Source organism: Elgaria multicarinata, chromosome 8, assembly GCF_023053635.1.
Source record: "Elgaria multicarinata webbii isolate HBS135686 ecotype San Diego chromosome 8, rElgMul1.1.pri, whole genome shotgun sequence".
Taxonomy (NCBI): Eukaryota; Metazoa; Chordata; class Lepidosauria; order Squamata; family Anguidae; genus Elgaria; species Elgaria multicarinata.
In genome coordinates, this window is record NC_086178.1 from 68056752 (window position 1) to 68081818 (window position 25067).

Below are 25067 nucleotides of genomic sequence, written 5' to 3' on the forward strand. Positions count from 1 at the left end.
TAAATTAAACTAGAGTGACAGAGACCTAACATAACAGGCTGCGATACTGTTGTCATCCCCTCTCTCGAGAAGCTATTCATGGGAGCCTTTTCCACTCCCATTAGCTGCGCTTTGTTACCTCCAGACACCACACTGAATCAATAGAACCATTATCACACAAGAGGAAAACGGGATATTTGGTAGGGGGGGGCGCCTCGTTAGCATATTTATTCCTTCTGCCAGTGGAAGACACCGTCATACCTACTTTAAATTTGGTTATGTACATGTGTTTGATCTTCATAAAGTGGGAATCTGATGCTGAAGAAATCAGCAGTGCCGGCCATTAGACCATAAGCAAACAGGCCTTTTTGGAGACAGAAGACTCGGCCGGAGGGGGTGGGGCGGTCATCCCCCCCTCCGGCTCATTTCACACCACAGAGATATCAAAAGGAAGAGTTCCGCACAGCTCTTACATCCGATTCCACTTTGAATGCTCCATATTTGGGCAAAAATAGTGAAGCAACATTTGCATCAAATGTAAAACATAAATGAAACTCGGTGGGGGCAAAGGCTCCGTTTGCGTCGCAAAGCTTTGAAAGAAAGAAAATGCCCTTTCCAGCCAAAAAGGGCAGAAGTGCTTTGCTCACGGGATGAACCTGGTCCCTCACCAATTGTTGGAATTGAACTCTGGATATTTTAAAAATAAAAGCAAGAGTTGGGCTGTTGACAAATGTGGAAAGCAGAAGACAGAAAAAGGTGGCATTCAGTACACATAGTTTAATTCATTTTATTTTTAATTAAGATTTAAGAAGAATAAGTCATTATGGAAACTGAGTGCTCGATTCAAGTAACACTAACCAACTGGCAGAATTTAAAGCAACATTTCATTCCCTATTCGGCTTAGGTAACCTTGCGAGAGATAGAAAGGAGGGATTGTAATTGGGCAGTTAGCTAAATAGACGTGATTCCTTGACCAGAAAATGTAAAGAGGAAATGATGAGCAAATCCTTAAGCACACGCTTGATGCCAACACCCTATTAAAATTAAAGCATAGGTTTTATTTGAGGTTGGAAAGGCCAGAGAGATTATTGGAATGTGCTTTGACATTCAATAGGTATAGCCTATTGAACCTCTTCCATCTTTAAAAGGCAGCAAAAGAGGCAGAAATTCAATAGGTGTAGCCTGTCTCATTGTATCTCCACGATGAGCTACACCTGTTGAATTTCTGACTGCTTTTAAGGCACAGGGGCTCTCCCAATTTTTTTTTAATCATATGTGGTTTGTTTTCTACTATGGGCAGAGGACATCAAGCTTTCAAAGCCCAAGTACCTTTAAAAGTCTTTCTCATCACTGCATTCCCTTCAGTTTTGGGGCTTGTCATTAAGCAAACAAAAGCCTTACTAGAAAAAAAAAGTGTGTATAATAATTCATTCTTATCTAGCTGCTTCTTTTACTCTTATTTGGGTAGAAGGCATGATTATTTCAAAGCATTACAACAAAACAGTGCCTCAAAACCTGCCTGGTTTATGTTTAATTTCTATGTATTTTCAGTGAGCATCAGCACATAGAAGATTTCACAAACTACAATCCTACTATAGAAAAATGAAAACTGCTGCCCTTTAATTAATTGCATTTTGAAGGAAGAAGGAAATGTGTGTCATATGGTACAAAAAGAAAAACACATTAAGAACATAAGAAGCACCATGCTGGATCGGATCCAGGGGGCATCTAGTCCAGCATTCTATTCACACAGTAGCCAACCAGCTGTCGACCAGGAAACCACAAGCAAGACACAGGGCAACAACACCCTCCCACCCATGTTCCCCAGCAACTGGTGTACATACTGCCTCTGAAACTGGAGGTGGCACTGGAGGACCCCTCCTTTCCTCTGACTCCACTATATCAGCCTTCCCCCACCTGGTGCCCCCAAAGAACGTGGGTGAGAGGAACTCTTCTTTCTTCATTTTGCAATGGGTTTTATAGAAGGCACAAGTGGTGTGAGTGTATAATTGCTTCTGGCTCTTATTAAAAGGTGCAAAAAAGACTAACAATGCCCAGTTCCTTAATTTCCAGAGTATGCCCCTGGGTAGGTGTGGACAACTTTTGGCCCTTCAGATGTTTTTGTCTACAACTCCCAATAGGCAGCATAGGCAGCATAGCCAGTGGTGACAGAACATAAGACTTGTAGGCCCAAACTTCTGGAGAGCCACAAGTTGCCCACCCCTGCCCTTGAGGGAGCAGAGATTGTCTCTCACATGCAGCAAAGATAATCCCCTCCATGTTCTCAGCAATGCCTGCTGGGTAACCAAACTGAGCAGGAGGAGGGTGCGGAGAATCAGTCACCACTGGCGACCTGTGAAGGGATTTGTGGACTCAAATCTCCTGATGCAAATCTGGGTTTGATTGATATGGGCAAAACTCCAGTGTACACACAGCCTTGAACAGATTACTGAAAAACGGATACAGCCCATAACATACAAGGTACTTGTACTCTTAAGAAAGACACATCACTGTTGTGAGAGGGACACACCTGCACCTCTGCCCCGAATCATTCCTTAAGGGCCCCAGACCTCCTGGGGTGGGCTGCACAGAAAGAATGTTGTAGTGAGTGCTTTATGAGGTGGTCTAAGAGGGCTGCCTTTAGTTTTTCCTGGTGTGCCTGCCACTGCAAGACGTGAGTCTTTTATTTATTTATTTATTTATTTATTTTATTTTATTTTATTACATTTCTATACCACTGAATAGCCGAAGCTCTCTGGGCGGTTCACTTTGTGGCTATGAATTTTGCTGTTTTTATACCCAGGAACTGGAGAGAGGAGATAGGAGCTCCTGGTTCAGGCCAGGAGGAGCTGTCACCAGCAAGTGCCTCCTTCTCTCACTCTCCACTGCCTGTGAGAGTCAGGTTGTTAGATTTTTTTAGTAGCCTGGCTGAGTTTTAGGACTTGTATTTCCTGCTCTAGGATTGGCTGCTGTGGGGTCAGCTAATGGCTGCTTTCTACCAATATTGCCATTTTCAGATTTGTACTATGTACAGCAGCACAGAGATTGGCTTCATTTGTAGGAAGGCCATAGGGGCGCTGAAGGCCATGCAAGTAGGGAGCCTTCAAGCTGGCCAGTCTGGGCTCTGGATGCCACCAGACAGTGCCTCTTTTCCCACTAACATTGCATAGCTTGGGCTTGGATAAGCCCTCGCTGGATAAAACTGGGTTGAATTTCCGATTGGGGTTCTCTCAGACCCAGCTCCAGTGCAAGAAGGGTCCATGATGGGCTCTTTCCCTTCCCATGGACATCCACGAGGGGGGGGGGCAATTGTAAACTTGAGAGTAAAGAAGGAGTCATAATGGGGGAAGGAGGGTTGGCAGGAATAGCAGAGGCCGTGCACTGCACTCGGTGGGTTGATTACAATTTCCTTAAGTTGCAAAGGACAAAGTGGGGGAGAGGTGTATGGGTAACAGTTCTGCTGTGTCACTTGGCCCTGCCATAGCAAAAAAAAAAAGGTTCGCCTGGAAGGGCCACCACGAGCAGGGCCTGCCTGGAGTTGCCACCGATTGGGAGAATGGAATAATGCGGCTCCTCCCCTTGCTGCTGTTGTTGTGGGCTCCCTCGACTTCCTCCTGCTGGGAACCCCCATCCAGACAAAGCAAGGGAGGCAAATCAGTGACTGTCACCCTACCCCATGTTCCCCTCAAGGTACAATTAGTCAAGGAGGCTTTGGAGCTATGCTAGTAAAATACAGGGCCAAACTCAATGTCCCTGTAATCACACATTTAAGCTCCCTGTCCCCATTTTCATCCTGAAATTACACACAAACATACACACACCATGAGGAAGTTAAAAGAAGAAGAAAGAGATCCATTGGGGCTGTTTGCAAGACACAACAACCCACTGTGGGTTATTTAACCCATGGTGAGGCTGCAGTGCATGGGGCCACCATTTTAAATATGCAACCCCCGCTCAGTCTGCTCTAGAGTTATGCAAGGGTTGTTTAACTCTCGCATAACCCATGCTCACTGGGTTTGCACAACATGACAACAGCCGAGTGGGAGTTGCATATGCAAGGTGGTGCCAAGGTTCATTTTGAGTTAAATAACAACATGCCAAGGTGTTTCATTCAAATCGGATCACAGACTCCAGTGAAGGGATTTGAAGGGGGAGCTTAACCTGTAGTTCCAGATCCATTACAAGAACGTTTTCTTTGGCCCAAAGAAATCTGATGGATGTGTTTGGACTTTGGCAATTCAGGATTACAAGCAAGCACAATAATATAATTCAGGAATCAAAGAACTCTTGAGTGGGTTTATTTGGAAATACTCAAGTGAAAACTTCACGAAATATTAATAAGATCCAGGCAGGCGCAATATCATCATATTATAAAGACTATATTTATTCTATTGCTATTTAAGATAGATATTTTAAAATGACAAGTGATCCCCAGACAATTAAAAATAAAATCATTAGCCTTCAACTTCCTAAACAGCACTCATTTCTCAGGGCAAATCTGATGGGAATAATTGTGTAGGCACTTTTTTGCAGGGCTGCTAATGTGGTTTCAAAGCATTCTGCACCTTGAGCTGTGTGCCTCCAAGCAGAATGCCTTTCCTTCAATGTGAACAAAGTTTCCTCCCAACACCCACCATGCACGGAGTGTCTTTTTTGTGTGAAAAGAACTAGTTCCAACTGTTATTTATTAAACGGTCCAAAGGACACACTGTCTCTGAGCATATGCAGAGTGCAATTTCCTTTTGACCAGAAGTAATTACCTTTGCAAAGGCAGGATATATATTTTTAAAGGAAATAGAAACCCAAACATTTTTGACTCATTTTACATCCATCTATTTTGACAAGGCCAGGAAGATCAAATTCTGGCAATGTGGTCAACCCCTGAGGGTTCTGACATTCTACACCACTACTACCACCACCAAAAGTGGATGTTAAGCCGCAGTCAAAATGCTTCTCTGTGATATGAGGGAAAGAGGAAGTGAATAAGAATATCAGCTTGCCAGAAAAATAAATAAAAGGGTGGAGCTGTGTGTTAAAATCAGTTGGCTGCACTTTAACTAGAGCTACTAAATCACAGGCATTGTGTTCGACTACAAGCTCTTGAGGAGTCCAAGGTTACAAGGAAGAACTGGACTACTGAAGGAGTTTTGTACCAAATCAGGCGGACATTTATTAAAGATCAAGTTAATACCTTTAAAGGATAAAGCTAACAAGGGCTACTAAACTAGGCTACTGGACGGGTGAGCTGGGTGGGTGGGTGTGATTAATTGAATGATTTATTTGGGATATTTGGATGGAAAATTAGTTGGCTTGCTTTCTAAGCAATTTAAAGTAATTCTTCCTAATTTTTTATCTATATGTATAAATTAAAATGTGCACCTTTTAATATAAATTTGTGTCTATGGGTCCATGCCCAAATCCCATAAGCACCTAGCAACACCCCTAGAAAGAGCTACTTGATTTTTGCCCATTTGATATGTCAGCATATAACCATTATTCCTTTCCAAATGCCTACTTACCCTTTTGCAACTCTTCCAGCTGTTTGACTGCTTCATCTCTCTCCTGTTTGATTTTGTCACACTGCAGAAAGATATAACAATATGTTCATATTTAAAACTGAAAACCATTTTGATATGATCAACATTAAAGAAGATTAAAAATGGGAATTCAGTTAAAAGTATAAGAACAGATTAACTTAAAATTAAATGTTAAAGAATAGCATTGGATAATCGAGAGACAATTCCTGATTTTACTTTTTAAATTCCAGTACAAAAAGTACTAAACTTTAAATGGCAAGAAGCATAGGTGGCATCAGCAATTATAAGCAGAGCATGCACAATTAAATAACCTAGTTTTTGTTTCAGTAAACATGATTCTTTCCCAAATGCTGCTTTCATGTTTAATGCAAGAAACACTGACCATTTAAACATGCATGTCTGTTCACAATTGCAGAGTGGGAATAATGGGAGTCTCAGTCCAATGCCTCTGTAAAACTGCTGTACTTGTATTGTACCATTTAAAATCAGGTACTCAATGCTCAAGTATAGTAAGAATCGGCCCTGATGTCCCTAGTGAAAACATGTCATAAAAAGAACCATAGCTCATGTCTTTATTTCTTTTACATCCAATTAACAAGTTTAGCATAATTTCTAACTGAACACAGAGCACAGCCATGTTGTGCTTTCTTTCATGTTGTTATCCATACATTTCCAAGGACAAGTCAAGAAAGGGCAGTCCAGATTTTGTAAAAGGTTATCAAGTTATTGAGAATTTCATTTACATGGCCCAGTGCTTTGTGCAGCTCACACACTCTGCTTGTAACAATTCCTGGGTTAAGCAACCCAGGAATTGCCACCATGACATATGAACCGACTTCAGGGGGGGAAATATGATTATCCAACTTATATTAGGGTGACCATAAGAAAAGGAGGACAGCGCTCCTGTATCTTTAACAGGTGCACAGAAAAGGGAATTTCAGCAGGTGTCATTTGTATATATGGGGAACCTGGTGAAATTCCCTTTTCATCACAACAGTTAAAGGTGCAGAAGCTATACTAGAGTGACCAGATTTAAAAGAGGGCAGGGCACCTGCAGCTTTAACTGTGTGATGAAGAGGGAATTTCACCAGGTTCCCCATGTATACAAATGACACCTGCTGAAATTTCCTTTTCTGTGCTCCTGTTAAAGATACAGGAGCCCTGTCCTCCTTTTCATAAGGTCACCCTAACTTATATACCCTCCAAGAAAGAGAAAAGAAATCATTGACTGTTGTAGAAAGTTCTCACATTTACTCTTTCACAAAATCTTGCTGATTCCAGCCATTCACAAATATGAGCAATCTTTGTGAGATGGGCTCAGAAATTATAATTAAGTTTAGTCGGACAGGTACAATCCCAAATTGTTCAAGAGAAATTATTAGATGTCAAACTTAATGCTTTCATTTACCAAAAGCAAGTCTGAGATAGAGGCTTTGTTACATTTTAAAGTCGTTACTAAACTTTGATTACTCTGCGCCCAGGAATTATTGCAGTTTTATACGAAGAGCAGATCTAGTCCAATCTGAATCTGGAGCAGGGATAGACAAATATGTCAATTTCAGTTTCTATCAGTTTTGCATTTTTTTTCAAAGGAAAGAAAAAACTCTGGCCATGATCCTGATGACACTTATAGACCTGGTTCACGTGACATGGTAAAGCATGGTGGGTTCTCACCCTTGTTTGTTTCAGGGTGGCTTGCCATGATGTCTGAACTCAGCACAGTATCTTTAACAAACCACATATAAGCCACCTGGAAACCCATGGATTGCTGTTGGGTTGTTCAGGGTGTTTTGTTGTGTTGTGTGAACCAGGCACAATGGCTTGTGTGTGGCTTATTTAAAAGGGCTACAGAGCCACCTGGCAAGAACAGCGACATCTCCCTAGCAAGATTAGCTGTCTATTACATCTTGAAATGATAGTAGTCAATTTACTCCTTCACTTTGTCACTTTCCTAGATACCTACACTGTTGTTGTTTTCACCTTGGGGAGATCTGTACAAATTTAACATTTTGTTTTTCATCTTCAGGAGATTTGCTCAAATTTCATGTTGTTGTTTTTCACCTTCAGTAAGATTTTTGGGTAGATCTGCACAAATTCACTAATGTGCAGTAATCTCCTCAAAAGGTTAAAAAACAAAACAGAAAGCTATTCCAACTTTCTGAAGATAGAAAATAAAGCACACTAAATATGTGCAAATCTCCCAGAAGGTGAAAAGCAAAAATCTACAAAATAAACGACTTCTTAAATGAGCACATTTGCACTCATCAGTGGAGTAGTAGAATAGGCTGCTGAGGTGGTGCCACAAAGGCCCATGGGATACGTGTCAGGAGCAGGCAAAAGGACTAATGGGGAAACAAGCCACAGAAAGCTACAGAACACCCAACCATCTGTCAGGAATAACTCGGATTAGCAAGCAACTAACCAACCAATGCCCCCATAACTGATTTCCAGGGTTACTTATCATGCGAACTGGCCTCGTAACCTTACTTTTCCCTGATCTAGGGCTTGCTTACACTATTAGGGATGCTTGTAGCTTTTTCAAAGCTAGTTGATGTATGACTGTAAGTTAAAGCAACCTTTGCCTACACAGACAAATTCCTCCCCTTTCAGTCCTCCCCTTTCTTCCCATCTCAGGTTACTTGTAATCACAAAGAACTTTACATTATATCCACCTCAGCAAGCAATCACCCTGCTATTGTTTAAATGACACATCTGTTTCATCCAGAAATTAACTAAATCAAGAACCACTAATTGTCCCAGGGCATCTCATCTTTTATTTCAACCCACTTCAGCGTCTGACTGAAACTCTTGAACAGGTAAACAAATCAGACAGTACAGCTCTATTACTATCTTCTCTATAAATGGGAGGAGGGGAACCAGGCCTGCTGTTCCCACCTCTGACTTCCACACATTTGGCAGAAGGTGGAAATGAGACTTACAGGCAAATACAGCTGTAAACACATGGAAATCCCATTCTCACCTTCTGCTCAATTGTTGTTGATATTGTTGCTATTACTATTATTTTATTATATCATATTTATATAATGACACATGTGTACATGGCACAGAATAGGGGTTTACAGTCTGAAGTCAACATAGAAAAAGAAGAAGAGGGGAAGAATATGTGATTATAGGGTGACCATACGGAAAAGAGGACAGGGCTCCTGTATTAACAGTTGTATTGAAAGGGAAATTTCAGCAGGTGTCATCTGTAGGGATGCAGCACCTGGTGAAATTACCTCTTCATCACAGCAGTTAAAGCTGCAGCAGCCCTGCCCTCCTTTTCATATGGTCACCCTAAATTAAATGGCATGTAGAATCACAGACTCATATGGGTTAGTGGGGGCAAGACCAGCAGACATGCAGAGATGGAGGGTGGGGCAGTGCGTGTGAACTCTGTTATCAACCCCAGGAGCCCCTGCTTGTCAAAGCAACTAGGCTGACGGGCACAAGGAATAGGGGGCTCCTCGGTAGTGGGTCCCTGCTTGTGCAACTCTGTTCAAATTGATTGCCCATACCATCATTACAGGCCTTTCAGCAGGCCCTAAAGACTTACTTGTGTTTATCTTGGCCAATAATTGAGTCAAGATTTGATTAGGTGCTGTTGTATATATCCTGCCATCTGGATTGAACTGTTAATTTTGATTCTAGTATTGGGTGAGGTGGGGTTAAATCATTGGTCTATTGTGTTTTGTTGCTTTAAATTTTCTATGCCACATTGCCGGGGAGGGGGGGGCATCCCTGAGAGGCATGTCAATCTTTAAATAAATAAATAAATACAATACAATAAATCTCCCATGGTTCTCTTAAAAAAATATAAGCAGGCCACAGTGGGAGGGGGGTTGAATTGTATCAGAGCTATGGTGATGCTGGTGAAGGAGGAGGAGCATGCCATCCCCATTTCCCCAATCAAAACCAAGCCACCTATTTGCTAGCGCCATTTGCTTTGTGGCAGAAAATCCACAGGTATCTATACTCTTTCCCCCAAAGGACAAATAACAGTTCCAGGAAGGAATTTTGATTAGGTTAGGGTCAGTTTGACTTAGCCCGTGTCTCTTTTTAACACTGAAAGAAATCCAGGGGCATTCTGAGCACTGATCCCATCTCGCCCTGAACTTGTCTTGCTTTTGTTATCCCAAGATAACAGTCACATACTTAACCTTAGCGAACATTTCAACCTAGTGAAGTCCAAATTCGATAGAAATGTCAGGATCATAGACTGCATCTTCGTTTATAGAAATAAAACAAGAGTAAGAAGCAACTCTGGGAGAGACTGGAATTAAAGTACCTCATTCAAAAACCAGACAAGACTTGTATGACAATGGTGTTGCATACCACATTTAAAAAACTAAAAAACCTTTACAACTTAGAATGAAAATGAATGGTCAAGGCCATCAAATCTAGAGATGCCAGCTGCCCTACCTCCAACATAGTATTCTTTCCTCAATCTTAACTCACACGTACAAAAACATCCACACAAAGCCAAACCCTTCTGAGTACTGAGTATTACGAGAGAGAGAGAGAGGGAGAGAGAGAGAGAGAGAGAGAGAGAGATTCTATACATTCATGTCAGTGATTCATATTGATCAGGCTCAAAGGCTTGAATACATAGTTTTGCTGTAAATCAATAGTCTGTTGTATTTACTTAATGGGGAAAAGACTGTAAAAAGATAATAATTACGTACTCCTCTACAACTTTCTTCTATTATCAATAGAAATTGATGTTTTCTATTAACAATAGGGCTTATCACAAAAAAGATGCAACAAGCAACAACAACAAAAATAGTTAAGAGTAACTATTACTCTTTATTCCCTTAGAATTTGGCTCAATGCAGATTTTAATACCACTGATCTCTTAACCATCATTAGGAAATTGGAAGCTGGCGATAGCTACTACCTCCCTATTTCACCTCTGTCATAAATTCTCCCAACATTCCCTTGTCTGCCTTAACCACCAAGCAGTAGGAATCTTTTGCTTAAGACAATAGTTCTTACATTTGGAATCCAGGACATGAATAGCACTACGCTATGAAAATCACACAAGGAAGGAAATATTAAGTTCAAATATACATTGCACTAAAGAGCTAGTATTTCTTTTTATTCTGGGGATATTTTTGAAATACATCTTGTCTCATTTTACTTCCATCTAGTGTCACAGTGATACACAGGAGGATTGATGTACAAAATGATCAATATTCATTTGCGATCCACGAATGCTTCCAAGATGCATGCTCAATAGTGTATACTCAATTGAAAGCTTTGTATTTTGTTTGTATTGTATAAGAGGCAATCTGCATAGGAAGATGGTTGTAACTCGAACTTTGGAGCTTTATTAAAGTATCCAAGCAAGATCTTACATGGGTCCCATGTATGGCATATTTGGGTAGGGGACCCATGTAAGATCTTGCTTGTATGACAGACCCAAGAAGAAAACTGGCCAAGTTGTTGTACACACATTGACTTTTGTATGAACGCCATCCAAGGTTCGGGTATAACGGCCATAATAATGTATTTACACAGGATCTAAGTAGCACCTTGTGCTGTTGCTGATAGTTTCAAATTACTGTGCAAACAGGGAAGTCGTCTTACTACCGATATCTGTGCAAACATATAGTGAGACGAGACCTGAGATTCTTATCGAGACCTGAGATTCTTATCGGAACTAAGTAGGGGCAAAGTCTGCTATATAGCTCCAGGCGAATTAGAGCAGAAATTTGTCCTCTCATATCAACAGACTGAGTCAGAAGGTATACATTTTATTACCTTCAGTTAAGGTATATACCAATGGGGCTTACTTCTGAATAGGCATGCGGAAGATTACATTGTTAAAGTATTTTGCCCATTGGCATGTATCTAACAACAAAACAAGAGCTGTATAAATCAGAACAAAGGTCCACCTAGGCCAGCATTGTCTTCCCACAATGCTGGACCAGATGGGAAGGCTGTAAATAGAACATGAGTGCAACAGCATCCTCCTGCTCATGTTCCCAGCATAATGGTCTACAGCGGCCAATATATAGCTATCATGACTATATATCATGACCCTAGGTCATGATAATCCTATGCACGTTTACACAGAAAAATGTCGAACAACTTCCAGCATTCCCCAGCCAGCCATATGCAAGCTGTGAGGGAGGCACAGCACAACTTGTTGTGTCATACAAATGCAGCGAGTGTGAGTTGTTGGCATGGTTAATAAACTACCCACAACCCATGGCTGCTTTAGAGTTGTGGGTGGTTTGTTAACTATAGCAACAACCCACCCTTGCTGGGTTTGCATGACATGACAAGCCATGGAGGGGAGTGCATGGGAATAAAACACAGGCCACCACTATATGAATTTTAAACTTTAAACCAGAATGAACGAAGCCACAGCAGTAAACTTTTGAGCTTCCAGAACAGTATAATTATGGAAAAATCAAACAAAAAAACCCTAACTCCTCTGCACAATGCATGGAAAGCAACAGCAAAAGGAATGGTGACCTAAGCCTGCCATGCATAGGTTCTTTGCATGCAGAGCTTTACTGAAAGCCTGTTTTGAGTGAAGATTTTGGTTTATGGATGCTTCAGCTATATACTAACAGCTACAAGATAGGAAGGAATGCGAAGTCCCCCTTTTTCTCCTGATGCATCCATAAACTGACCGACTCAGATAAGCCATACAAGGGTCAAAGTTTGGTCTGAATGGAACAATTAAGTTAACAACAATTTTCAATGTTTGGGGTTATAATTTTGACCAATTTCTTATCTCGCTGATGAAGACCCTTGTAGTCGAAATGCGTATGGTACAGGTGGATGTGTATATCCTTCCAAATGACCAGTAGAAACAAGTGAAATATGTAGTTTCCATTTAGGGTTTTGAACTGTTTAGCTTCTATCTTGGTATAATTTTATGTTATGGGTTAAATCATTAAATTTTTATTATCACTTTTTATGCTTAGCAGTATGGATTAGTTATTTCATTAAATTTTATCTGAGTTTGTATAGTGGTAGCTCCATTTGAACTTTGTATTGTACTAGTTCTCTTAAACCCATTTTATTCTGAGCTTTGGATATATCCTGTCATTTGCCACCCACTGGTTTGGACAGAACTTAGCGGGATGTCATGTCAATTCCACAGCAATTCCACTTGTAGTTTACAGATGAAAAGCAATAATTGGAGGCGCTAGGAATCCTCCATCTGGAAGAGCCCAGGATGATCTTCCGTTGTTGGTGCTTCTGCATTTAACAGCAATGGGTGGCTCTTATTCCTTTGGCTGACGGATGAGGTCAAAGTGCCCTATCCCCTTGCTTCGGCAGACTCAGGGCTACAGGTAGTTGGAGGATGTGAGTGCTCTTTCTGAAGGGGAGGAGGAAGCGAGCTTCCTGCAGGTACTCCCTCGTCTGATCAATAGATGGGCTAGGTTATACTCCACCTTGTGAATTTAGACATAACAGAAAACACAACATGTGGCTTCCACACTCGTTTCAAACTGCCATTTACCATCCTGGTTTGGTAATTTGTCAACCACCACGGCTAATATAGGTTTAAAATCCAACCAGTGGCTTCAATTTGGCCAGGATTCATTAAAATATTGCAAGGAAAATAATCAAGTTATTTACACATTGCTTCCAATATGTTTGTTAAGATCAAAAATTAAAAGAAAAATCAGATAGATGATTTTATTTATTTATATGCCTATAACAAAATATTTTCAGGGCAGTTCATATACATTCCATGAGCCAGGCCATCAACTTAACAGAGCTTAATTTTTTTTAGCAAAAAAAGAACTGGGGTGGAGATCAGCTCACTCGATCACTTTGATTTATTTTATTATATTATATTATTACTCAAATTTATATACCACTTTCCACAGAGGTATCAAAACAGTGACTATAAAATATAATAGCATAAAAAAACCAATAACTATAACAATAAAACAACAGAATACAAAATTAAGCACCAGTAAAATTGCACATTCTACTATGTGTGGCCCAGCTATGTGCTAGGGAAAGCCTGTGTGAAGATATGAGTTTTAAGATGTCTAATGTCAGAACTGTGAGAGCCTGTCAAACGTTACTTGGTAAAATGTTTCAGAAGACACTAGCTGCAACACTAAATGCTCTATTGCAAGTGCTCGTGGTGCAAATCTCAGGGCCATGTGGTGCACTCAGAAGTGCTCCCTCTGATGATCACAGGGACATAAGAGATGAGGCGGTCCATACAGTAACCTGGCCCCAAGTTGTTTAGGCCTTGATTACAGGGAAACACGGGAGTGTTTCCCTGTGTTATAGGCGATCAGTGAAAAGAGCATTCCGCCACGTTAAGGCCGAAATTGGGGGTGGATCATTCTGACGTTCATAAAATGGAAAGAAATGCTGGTTTTACATACCCTGAACATTTCAAGAAGATTTGTGAAATATTGAGGGCAGGATGGCAGTTCAAAGTACCAAAATGGGAAAAACCTCTCTGGCTCAAAATGGCTTTCTATTTCCGGGTGGCGATGATTTTTTTGCTCACTAAAACTCCGAATTGGGACCCTTACCCTTCAAACTAGTGGTGGGATCTTGTCCCCCTGTCCTTCTAGTTGGTGGAATGGCTTTTCTTTTTTCAAAATTCGCTTCTATTGTTTTTTAATGAACATCTCTTTGCCCCATTAAAGTGAGTACAGACTCATAACTCCTAAATGGAGCATGCTCAGTAGCGTCGCTCTCCCCCCCTCCCTCCTGTCTCAAATAGATTGGAATGTTGGAAATAAGTTGGCTGCCTGGCTGAAATAAGATGGCCGCCTGGCTCATTTAGGAGCCATTTCCTTCTGCAGATAAGCCAAGGCCCTGTCTGGGCCCTCTCCTTCCCCACAGTGCTGTGGAGGCCAGGGAGGGAGAGACAAACTATCTGCCTTGCTTGGAGGGAGGCCCTTCCCTGGCCTCCAAGGAAAAAGAAAACCTGGCTGGCTATGGTAGGGGTTTGATTGACTTTGTTGTGTGTCTGTGATTGTGAAGAGGGAGGGTGTGTGTGTGTGTGTGTGTTTGAAGTGCTGGTGCATGCTAGTTAATTCAAAGTAAAGAATATATGGCAAACATTCCTTTGGAGTGGCAGTTCCTCACCCAAGCCTCTTAAAGTTTAAACTTTATGGAAAGAAATATTTTGAAACTAGGAATGAGAGGAGGTTAACCCTGGCCTATCTGCCATGAGTTTAAACTTCTTCAGGTAGTGTGTTTCTTTAAAAAGCGCTGAACTACATTTTAAGCTTTTTTTTATAGATTTGTGTGTGTGTGTATTTTGAATCTGAACACAGATATAGGTCTCTTAAAAAAAATCTCTGGTGTGAAGGAAGGTTTTGGTGTGAAGGAAGGTGCATAGTTTTGGTTGTACATAGAAAATATTTTCCTTTCTCTGTGTACCTGCTTCTTATAAGCTAAATCTGCTACTTTATGTTTGTATGAAAGGGAAACGTTTTCTAAAATGTACATCCATGAATCTTATACCCAAAACATTACTTCACACCAGAGAAATGGTTAAGGGACCTAGTTTTTGCTACAACCTGGCACCTTCCAGTTGCTGTAGACTTAGATTCACAGAATCATAGAATTCAATGCCCCTCAGTAGTTGCAGTAGTCCAGGGCATGTAGTCCTCTTCATCCTCTTCTTCATTTTATCCTCACAACGACCCTATGAGGTAGTGTAGGCTGAGGGAAAGCCGGGAAGGGGGGGGCATAAGGAATTACATTTATATACCGCCCCATAGCCTGGGTGTATTTATTTATTACATTCATATACTGCCCCATAGCCAAAGCTCTGCAATAAATACCTAAATGTGTTGTTAACAATGATCTCCAGTTATTGACATAGCAAGAAAATAGGAGCAAGGAAGCAACATTTGGTGATGCCTTTCATCTGGAAGTTATGTGATATGTGGGTTATCAAGCAGTTATATGAAAAAAGCTAGATACTCTGATCCTTGGTTTAAGTGGATTCTTTAATGTCAATATAGTAAAAATTATAAATTTTAGTGTAATTTTTTTAATAATTACACTATAGTGTCATAATTTAAATTTTTTAAATAGTGTAAATTGGGAAATTATTTTAAAAATATTTTTTCTCCCCTGTGTGGGTTCTTTGATGTCTACTCAAGGTCCAACTACAGATGAAGCTTTCCCCACATCCCATATATTTATATAACTTCTTTCCTGTGTGGTCATCCGTTACACAAAACCATGAAATTCAATAAACAAAAAACCTACGGCTTACAAAACAACGTTAAAGGCTCTACAGTTTTCAACCAAACTCCAAAAAGCAGGGAAATTGGGAGTTAAGGCTCACAAGCCTTTAATGCCACATCCTCCCTAAGGAGGCAGAAAGTGCCAGTGAAGTTCTCATTCTCCCAAAGCAGATATAAACCATGAGGACAGGATGGAGAATAGGATATGCAGAGGTGACTGTGAGGTTGTGGAAAACTGATGACGAACAACTTAGGGCCACCTACTTCTCTACATGTGGAGAGGTGACTGTGGGGTTCTGGAAAACAGATCGGGGAATGCTGTTCTAGAGCAAGGGCAGGCAAAATGTAGCTCTCTAGATGTTTTGGCATTCAACTCATAAAAGTCTCTGTCAGCATGGACAGTGATCAAGAATGCTGCGAATGTGTGACCGCAGAGGGTTTTTCTTATGTGTTCAGCAGTGTGAGATCAAAGGCAGAGCTACCACCTAATAGATTCATGTGTAAGGAAGGATTATTTTAAAAACTATTGATGAAAATGATTTTTGTCCTCACCATAACATGGGAGTTGCAGCGCGGCACATCTGGAGAGTACTAGGCTGGAGAAAGATGGTTTATACTTGGATGCTATACACGTCTTCAAAGAAGCCAGTGCCACTGAGTTTACTAGGGCTCCCCCCCAAGTGGTATAGGATTGCAAACTAATCTCATCTGAAAGGAGTTCAAGACACCCAAACTAATCCTTTTCTGTTCCTCTGTCACTCTGATGAGATGATGTATTGTGGAGGGATTGTGGGGAGTGAACAGTATATTTTGTATGAACACATTTTAAGAAAAAACATTGGTTCTTTGAAGCGCAGGGTATTTACCAAAAGCTGAAAGTGCCAGCCCTTGCTCTGGTTCTACATCTCCAACAAATAGTGCCCCTTCTGTTATCAATCGTGCTGCTCTATGCGAGATGTGTGTGAAAAAAAAAATTGTGCAGCCCCTGTATTTGGTAAGGATATAGAACAGCGTTCCCTATCCTGCTGTCCCAGCTTTCCTGACCATGGGACATACTGACTTGCAATGATGGGAGTTGTAGTCCAACACCTTTGGAGGGCACCAAGTTGGGGAAGGGCTGCTCTAAACAAAAAAAGAGAAGTAGGTGGCCCTAAGTTGTTCATCATCAGTTTTCCACAACCCCACAGTCACCTCTGTATATCCTATTCTCCATCCTGTCCTCATGGTTTATATCTGCTTTAGGAGAATGAGAATTTCACTGGCACTTATTTATTTATTTATTTATTTATTACATTTTTATACCGCCCAATAGCCGGAGCTCTCTGGGCGGTTCATCCTGCCTCCTTAGGGAGGATGTGGCGTTATAGGCCTGTGAGCCTTAACCCCCAATTTCCCTGCTTTTCGGAGTTTGGTTGAAAACTGTAGAGCCTTTAACGTTGTTTTGTAAACCGTAGGTTTTTTATTTATTGAATATGTTAAAAGCAGCACCTTGAACTTGGCCCGGTAGTTTACTGGCAGCCAATTTCAGTTCTTTTAGATAAGAAACCCCAGTTAGCAGCCTCACAGCTGCATTCTGCACCAGCTGCAGCTTCCAGACCAAAACCAAGGGTAGGCCCACAGAGTGCATTTCAATAATCCTCTCATGGGGTTACCACCTTGCCAGTACCACCATGGCTAAGCTATCATGGTCCAGGAACAGCCGTAGTTGGCATACCAGCTGAAGCTAGTAGTAGGCCGTCACGGCCAGAGGTCACCTGAACCTCAAATGATAAGGATGAATCCCAAGAGTATTGTTTCTGCAGGGGGAGTGTAACCCTATCTAGATGTATTTCCCAAAGCTGTGACCCAGCCTACCACTGCATCTAAACACTGGTCCAGACCCTGCAAGGACAAACCTGATTCAAATGTAAGAGAGAGAGCTGCATACCGATGACACCTTGCTCTAAATTCCTGGATGACTGCTCTGAGCGGATTCATATAGATGCTCAATAGCACTGGGGGATAAAATAGTGCCCTGAGGCACCCCATAACAGAAGTGCCAGGGGACTGAGAAGCACACCCCCAACACCATTCTCTGACAGCAACTTTGTAGGTAGAAACAGAAATACTGGAGTACAGTGCCCTGATAGCTATCCCACAAAGCCAATCTAATAGGATACCATGGTTAATGGTATCAAAAGCCACAGAGAGATTTGATAAGAGAACATGAGCCATGCTGGATCAGACTAAGGGCCCATCTAGTCCAGCATTCTGTTCACACAGTGACCAACCAGCAGTCCAAGGGAAACCCACAAGCACAACTTTAAGGTTGAACTCCTTCTATCCCTATCTTGATAACGGTCATCCAATAGGTGACCTGTTTTATTGAACCGAGTATGTCAATTTTACCAGTTAATAATCTATATTTACAATCGCATTCATGTTTTCTCCAGGTAATTCTGTCTCCACATACATGAGAAAAGTACTAAGCAAACTGGTGGTACACAAATCTGTATCAGTAATTTCCATAATCACACCGGCGCCAAAGCAGCACTATGATTGCAGGAAATTGCTGCAAATACTTTCTCATATGGATAAAATTGGGTGGCCAAAAGGGCTATATAAATCTTGGCTAAAAGACAAAATAATCCAGCAAGGTGCAAAAAAATATATCAATGGTTACATAATATTTTGAAAATAAGCACAAACCTCTTTTTTTGTTTTCTTATTTTCTTCCCTTAGATCTTCATATTCACCAATAGCTACAAAAACAAAACAAGAAACATTATTATTATTATTGCCTTATTAGCCCTCTTTGCAGAAATACAATCAGCTTTTACAAGTTCATAAACATTGCTACAAAGAACATCTGTAAGTCCACTGGTAATCTTTATAAGGTATTAATGGCCTTTGCTAGACCTACCACATATTCCAGGATGGAGGAGGGGTGATCTCGCATTGTGAATAACACGAGATCCCGCCCTCGTTTACATGTCAGGCGCGGTGACCTCTGGAGGAGAGCCGTCACGCCCGCCATTTTTTTAAAAAAAATTTAAAGGAACGAAGCACACGAACGTTCGTGTGCCAAAGTAAGGATTTTTTTTTAAAAAAAAATGTGTTTCCCCGCTTCCCCCACCCTAGCCCCAATGGGCGCAGCGCTCCTGAGAAGCGCTGCGCCCCGTGCGCAGCTCCCGGCTCTGTGCGAGTAATCACACGGAGCCGGGAGAAGCCACGAAAACTGGCCACATGCTCGCAGTCTCGAGACAGCGGGGAAAAGTGGGCTTGAAGGGGTAGACTATATTCCGGGGCCAGGGAGGGTTGATCCCTGCCTGAGCCCGGGATCCCCTGTGTGTCATCTGGATGCACAGGGACAATCCCGGGTATCACCCCGGGATATAGCCTGGTCTAGCAAAGGCCTATATCAACTATAATCACAGAAGTCACATCAGAAGGTGGTGCTGCCGGGGGGGGGGGGATTTTGTAGCCTGTGGGGTGCTGTAAGGTTCTATCCTGTCCCCCATGCTTTTTAACATCTATATGAAATCTCTGGGGAAAGTCATCAGGAGGTTTGTTGTTGTTATTATTATTATTATTATTATTATTATTATTATTATTATTATTTATTTATTTATATAGCACCATCAATGTACATGGTGCTGTACAGATTACACAGTAAATAGCAAGACCCTGCCGCATAGGCTTACAATATAATAAAGTTGTAGTAAACAATAAGGAGGGAAAGAGAATGCAAACAGGCACAGGGAAGTGTAAACAGGCACCGGGTAGGGTGAAGCTGACAGTATAGGGTCAGAACAAACTCAATATTTAAAAGCTATAGGGAAAAGAAAAGTTTTTAGCTGAGTTTTAAAAGCTGTGATTGAGTTTGTAGTTCTCAAGTGTTCTGGAAGAGCTTTCCAGGCGTAAGGGGCAGCAGAAGAAAAAGGATGAAGCCGAGTAAGGGAAGTAGAGGCCCTTGGGCAGGCGAGAAGCATGGCATCAGAGGAGCGGAGAGCACGAGCGGGGCAATCTGTGGGTGATATTCAGCTCTATCTCTTGTTTCCATCTATACATCCCAGGGAAGATGTCAAAGTCAGGAACCAGTGTCTGGAGGCTGTTTTGGGGTTGATGAGGGCAAGCCAGCTGAATTTTAATCCAAACAAAATGGAGGTATTTTAGTTAGGGAAAACCAACTACCTGGATGATGTGCTTCAACTGGTCTTAGATGGGGTTGCACTCACCCTAAAAGACCAAATGCATAGACTGGGAGTCTTCTTGGACTCTGCAGTAACTGGGGAAGCCTAAATAGCTGCAGTGTCCAGGAGTGCACTTTAGCAGCTTAGGCTGATGCACTAGCTGTGGCCCTTCTGGAGAGGACGGACCTCTCTTCAGTTATCCATGTGCTATTGCACTATTGAGGTCCAGGCTGGACTGCTGTAATTCACAGTATGTGGGGCTGCCTTTGAAAACAGTTCAGAAACATCAGCTGATACAGAATGAGGCTGCCTGAGTGTTGGTGGGGGTAATTCAACTCAATCATAACACCTACAGTGCACCAGCCGCACTGCTTACCCATGTGTTTACAAGCCCAAGTTAAGGTGCTAGTTTTGAACGTTAAAGCCTTAAATGGTTTGGGACCAAATTACTTTAAGGATCGCTTTCACCCATATCAGCCTGCCTGCACTTTAATATCAGCAAGGGAGGCCCTTCTGATTTGCCCAGACACGCAAGAGAAGGCTTTTTCCACAGTGGCCCCAAACCTCTGGAATAAGATGCCATCGGTGGTCAGTCAGGCCCCATCATTTGCAGGCTTCTAAGGAGACCTTGAAAATGTTCTATATAACCCTTCCCCTGGTTATGTTTTATCGTACTGTGTTAACTTACATAGGTGTGGATAAGTTGTGACTTGCGTTAGTAATATTCATAGAAGTTCAGTCCTACCTATTACCAGATGCAAAAGCTTCAAGGTATGCATGCCATTTGTAAATGGCCCTGTTTCTCCACATTTTGTACTTAGGAAAATGCAAACCCTTTGTTGTAGAGTACTAAAATTAAGTATCAAATGGTTCTAAGAAGTTAAGACTTTATTCAGGCAGGTATTTTATATATTCATCCCAATATATAATAACAAGTCCAAAATGAACTCACATGCTATATATTATCTGAAAAGACCATTGCTCACAACTTCAAATCTCTCTGTCTCTCAGATTTCTAATTAGAAGTCTAAACTTCTGTTTTACTATCCATGCTGATATATCCTTTTATTTCATAACAATACTGAACTACATGCTCTCAAGTTAGCTGCCATCACCAAAACTTGGGTGAAATTAGATCTTCATTACATAACACTGACGCTTAGAGATATGAAGGCCTGGAAAAAAACTGAAAAATTTGGGGGGAAAACATTTCCCGAGTTTTCCCCCCCCAAAAATGGAAAAATTGGAGGGAAATGAAGAAAAAATGGATTATGGAATGTTTTATTGTTGCATAAGAATAAAATGTTCATAAATAATTTTCTTTGTTACTAATGTTGATGGTTTCTTCTGGGCGGGATTAAATTGTTTTTTGCCTCCTCATAAACTGACAAAACCAAAGAGGTTCCTTACCAGGGTGGATTGGTTTAAATCGTGATTTAAATCACGATTTAAATCACTACTCAGAAAGACTCGATTTAATCATTTGACTCTCCCCCCCCCCAAAGTGCACTCTACTCATTTAATTTTTTGAAACTTAGCACAAGAGGTAAGGGGTTGATTCTGTGTACATAGATTTGCAAAGGAACAATGGGATTGTGATCTCTGCAGACACAAATTCACAGTTTTGAGAATTGTAAAACCAAGCATCTGTGATAATATCTTCTAGATAGAAGAATTGCCCAATAATCTTGCAGAAACCTCTGGAAGACCATGACATTGTTAATGGATTAATGGAATTCATTTACCAAAAAATTTAAACATTGCATGGATATACAGCCTCATGCTACATAATTAAAAACTAATCCTTATTTCATGATGAATAACCTTTGGATTATAATGTATCTTAAATAGAAAACTATCTTTAGATAGATTTTTCCTCAAAAAGCATTTTATTAAAAAAAATCCGAATTAAATAAAAAAAATCCATTTTTTAAAAAAAAAATTTAAAAAAACATTGATTTTTATCCAGCCTGTTCCTTACAGTTCAGGTTCTCCTTACAGTTCAGGAGCTTGTCGCTCCATTTGTGACCAATTTTTTTTTTTTAAAAAAAGTAAAAAGTAAATTGAATTTGTAATAATTGTTTGAATACACTGTACCTTTAATATACCAAATGTGATAATTTTATGCAAAACCAACTTGTACATAATTGCATTTTATGTTCCTAAAGTAACAATGTGACTTTCAATCTGTAAAAAGTGCTAATACTGCATTTTAAAAAAAAAAATCCAAAAATTTCTGTCCCCACACCCAACAAAACGGGAAAAATCTGTATTTTCCCCATGGCTTCAAAATTTCTAAAAAATTTACATCTCTAGCTAGCCTCAACTTCATTTATTTATTTTATTCTTGTATTATGGTTTCCCTCCCAAAGCGTGCATGACTATGTAAAACTCTGACATAAACAAGGGCTTGTTCTCTCTCATTTTCTCTCTCTCTCTCTCTCACACACACACACACACTGACTTAGATGTGTGAATGGTCTACCACAAATATAACATTACAGATAGAACTTTCATATCACAAGCACAACGCTTTTTAGTAGGCTCATTCAGCTGTATCATGTATTTATTGCAACATTTATACCCTATCCTTCAAATACTGTTTTACTAGATTAGCTTTGCTTCAATAAAAATACATTAAAAGCAATAATAAAAACAGCGTAAATCAGATATAGAGAAATGATTATATTCATATGCAAACCCACACCGCAAACGCAATGATGTACTTTTTCTATGAAAAGTAGGTAAGACTTTAAGCTGTGAGTTAACAAATTATGTGGAGAGATTTTCCATGAATGATTAACCAGTTGTCACTGATTCCAAAATGATTCTTGTACTGATGCCTTTTGACCACCCTTTAAACTTTTCCTTCTAAGACAGTCCTGTCTACAACACATTTAAAACATCTACTAATTATTTATATACTTGATAAAGTATTTATAAAGTGTAACCTTAGTATGAAATGAGAATTCAAAAGCAAGAAGGTCTTGATCTATACAGGTCTACGCAAAGCAACCACTGAAATGTTTTAATTCAATCACTTCGGCTGCAATCCCAACTGAACTCTACTGGGATTTTACTTCTGAGTAGACATACAAAGACTGTGCTGTCAGATAAGAACAGTCTCTTTTGTCCAAGAACAGGTACAGTATGGGTTGACTTCATTCTTATGTATGTAGCCTAGAATTCTCATGGCCCCATTCATCTGTTTCAGGGTTTATAAAGCAAGTGTCTACTCAAAATTTATTAACAGTTAAGGCAAAACTAATCTAGTTTAACTAATTAAGATAAGTTATTCTTGCTTAAAAATGTAACCTGTGCCTTGCCCAACGAGATCATCATTCTATGCAGGAATCCAAACAACCATCAGGAAGCAGGTGGTCCATAAAAGTAGAACATGGTCCACTGATTGACCACTAGCCAATCTTCTGCCCACCATGTCCTACCTAAAACACTAGGAAAGGCACCATGTAATGTCCATGCCACTTTGCTATCTCCAAATCCAGCAGAACCACTTGGAAAGGGCAAGAGGGCATGAAGTTTCAAATAGTCTAAGACAGGGCTTGGCAACTTTTGGGGGCCTGTGGACACATCTGGCAATTTCAGAAACTACCCTGCATCTGAGCAAAATCAAATATCTCAAAAGTGAAGGTTCTGGAAATGCTATACTACCATTCACAACAACAAGTAATAAGAGCATAGGGCCATTTTCATAAAAGGAAATTCAATGATTTTTCTAAGGTATGGTGTTTATGCAGTGATATCAAATCAAACAATGCATTATTTTTAAATGAGATAAGGATACCCCCTTGGGAGATAACACTAGACACTATGCCTGAAACAAAATGTTCCTACACACCATATTCAGGCATTCAGCTGAGCACATGAGCTAACAAATTATGTCGGGGGGTGTAAGGCCATGTGCGTTACTTCCACCCACAATGGCCTTTTCTACACCTGCCTTTTTCCCGCCGGATCATCCCTGTGCATCCAAATGACACACAGGGGATCCTGGGAGCAGGCAGGGACAATCCCTCCATTTGCCTGGGATAATGCTTAGGTGTAGAAAAAGCCAATGTCATTGTGTAGGCCCGGCCTGCCTTGTCCATTCCCAACCTTTGCAAGTTGAGTACAAAGGTCTGAAAGGATATTCTAACCATGAAAGTTGGGAGTAGACGGGGGTAGGCCTTATCAGGCCTTTTTGGTTGCTGATCCAAGGCTGTAGAATTCCATCCCAAGGGAAGCTAGTTCCCTCTCTATTATCTTTCCACCACCAAGCAGAGACCTCTTCATTCAAGAAGGCCTTTGACCTGTAAGTGGAACTGTTGGGTAGGTGCTGTTTTTATTGTATTTTAATGATTTGTTTTATTATTTTAACCACTTCTAACTGTCTCTTTCAGCTGCCTTGGATGCCATTTTTGGGAGAAAGGCAAGGTACAAATAAAATAAATAAATTGAACCTTCTACATAGTTTGGACCCTCACACAGTTGAATAAGGCTTCAAAGCAACTGTCCCACGACTCTTTCTCCTGCCTCATCTATGATATTTTTGGAAAAACTACACAACACTTTAATCACATAATTAGCCTTTGAGTGCAGGACTTTTTGTTTGCACATAGCCAGTGATAGTGGCATGGGCTGGTTTGGGGGGATTTAACTTTTGGTCCCTCATGTGGTCCCAATCTGGATTGGGACCCCTATATCTGCTATTTACATGAGGGGGAGTACTAATCCATGAAAATAGCAGGTGAAAGAAGTCAAATCTAGATTGGAGCCACAAAGAGGGGAGGGTTAAGCACCCCACCCCCAACCTGCAATCTATGGTTCCAATCTGGAACATACCCCCCACCACACTGGCTGTTTGTGAAATCCTGTACTTAAGAGACAGCTAGATGATTTAACGTCATATGTAGTTCAGCTCTTTGTAAAAGTAATGTGTGATGTCATGCTAGAAGTAGTGATGTAGGGTGCAAAATTTTCAGCAGAAGAATGAATGTATGAAGTACAAGTCAAATGGGAAAACAGAACAGATACAATCCTAGTCAAACTGAGAGATGTAAAATTTCTGAAAATGTGAGGCTGTGGGAAGAAAAATGAATTTTCCATTCCCACCCACCCCCCGAAAAACTGAAATTTTGGCAAAAATAGCAATACTTATTTTTAGAACTCTTTGCAGA

At 40.7% G+C, this 25067-nt stretch overlaps 1 protein-coding gene across 2 annotated transcripts in view; it reads right to left on the reverse strand.

Moving 5' to 3' along the window:
- Positions 1-25067, reverse strand: part of SHTN1 (shootin 1) — a 118447-nt gene that overhangs the window by 88142 nt on the left and 5238 nt on the right. For both annotated transcript variants that reach the window (XM_063132709.1, XM_063132708.1), the window contains exons 2-3: positions 18407-18459; positions 5499-5559 (exon numbers count right to left, since the gene is read on the reverse strand). In XM_063132709.1, coding sequence (XP_062988779.1) covers positions 5499-5559; positions 18407-18459 — 114 coding nt within the window. The remainder of the gene's footprint in view (positions 1-5498; positions 5560-18406; positions 18460-25067) is intronic.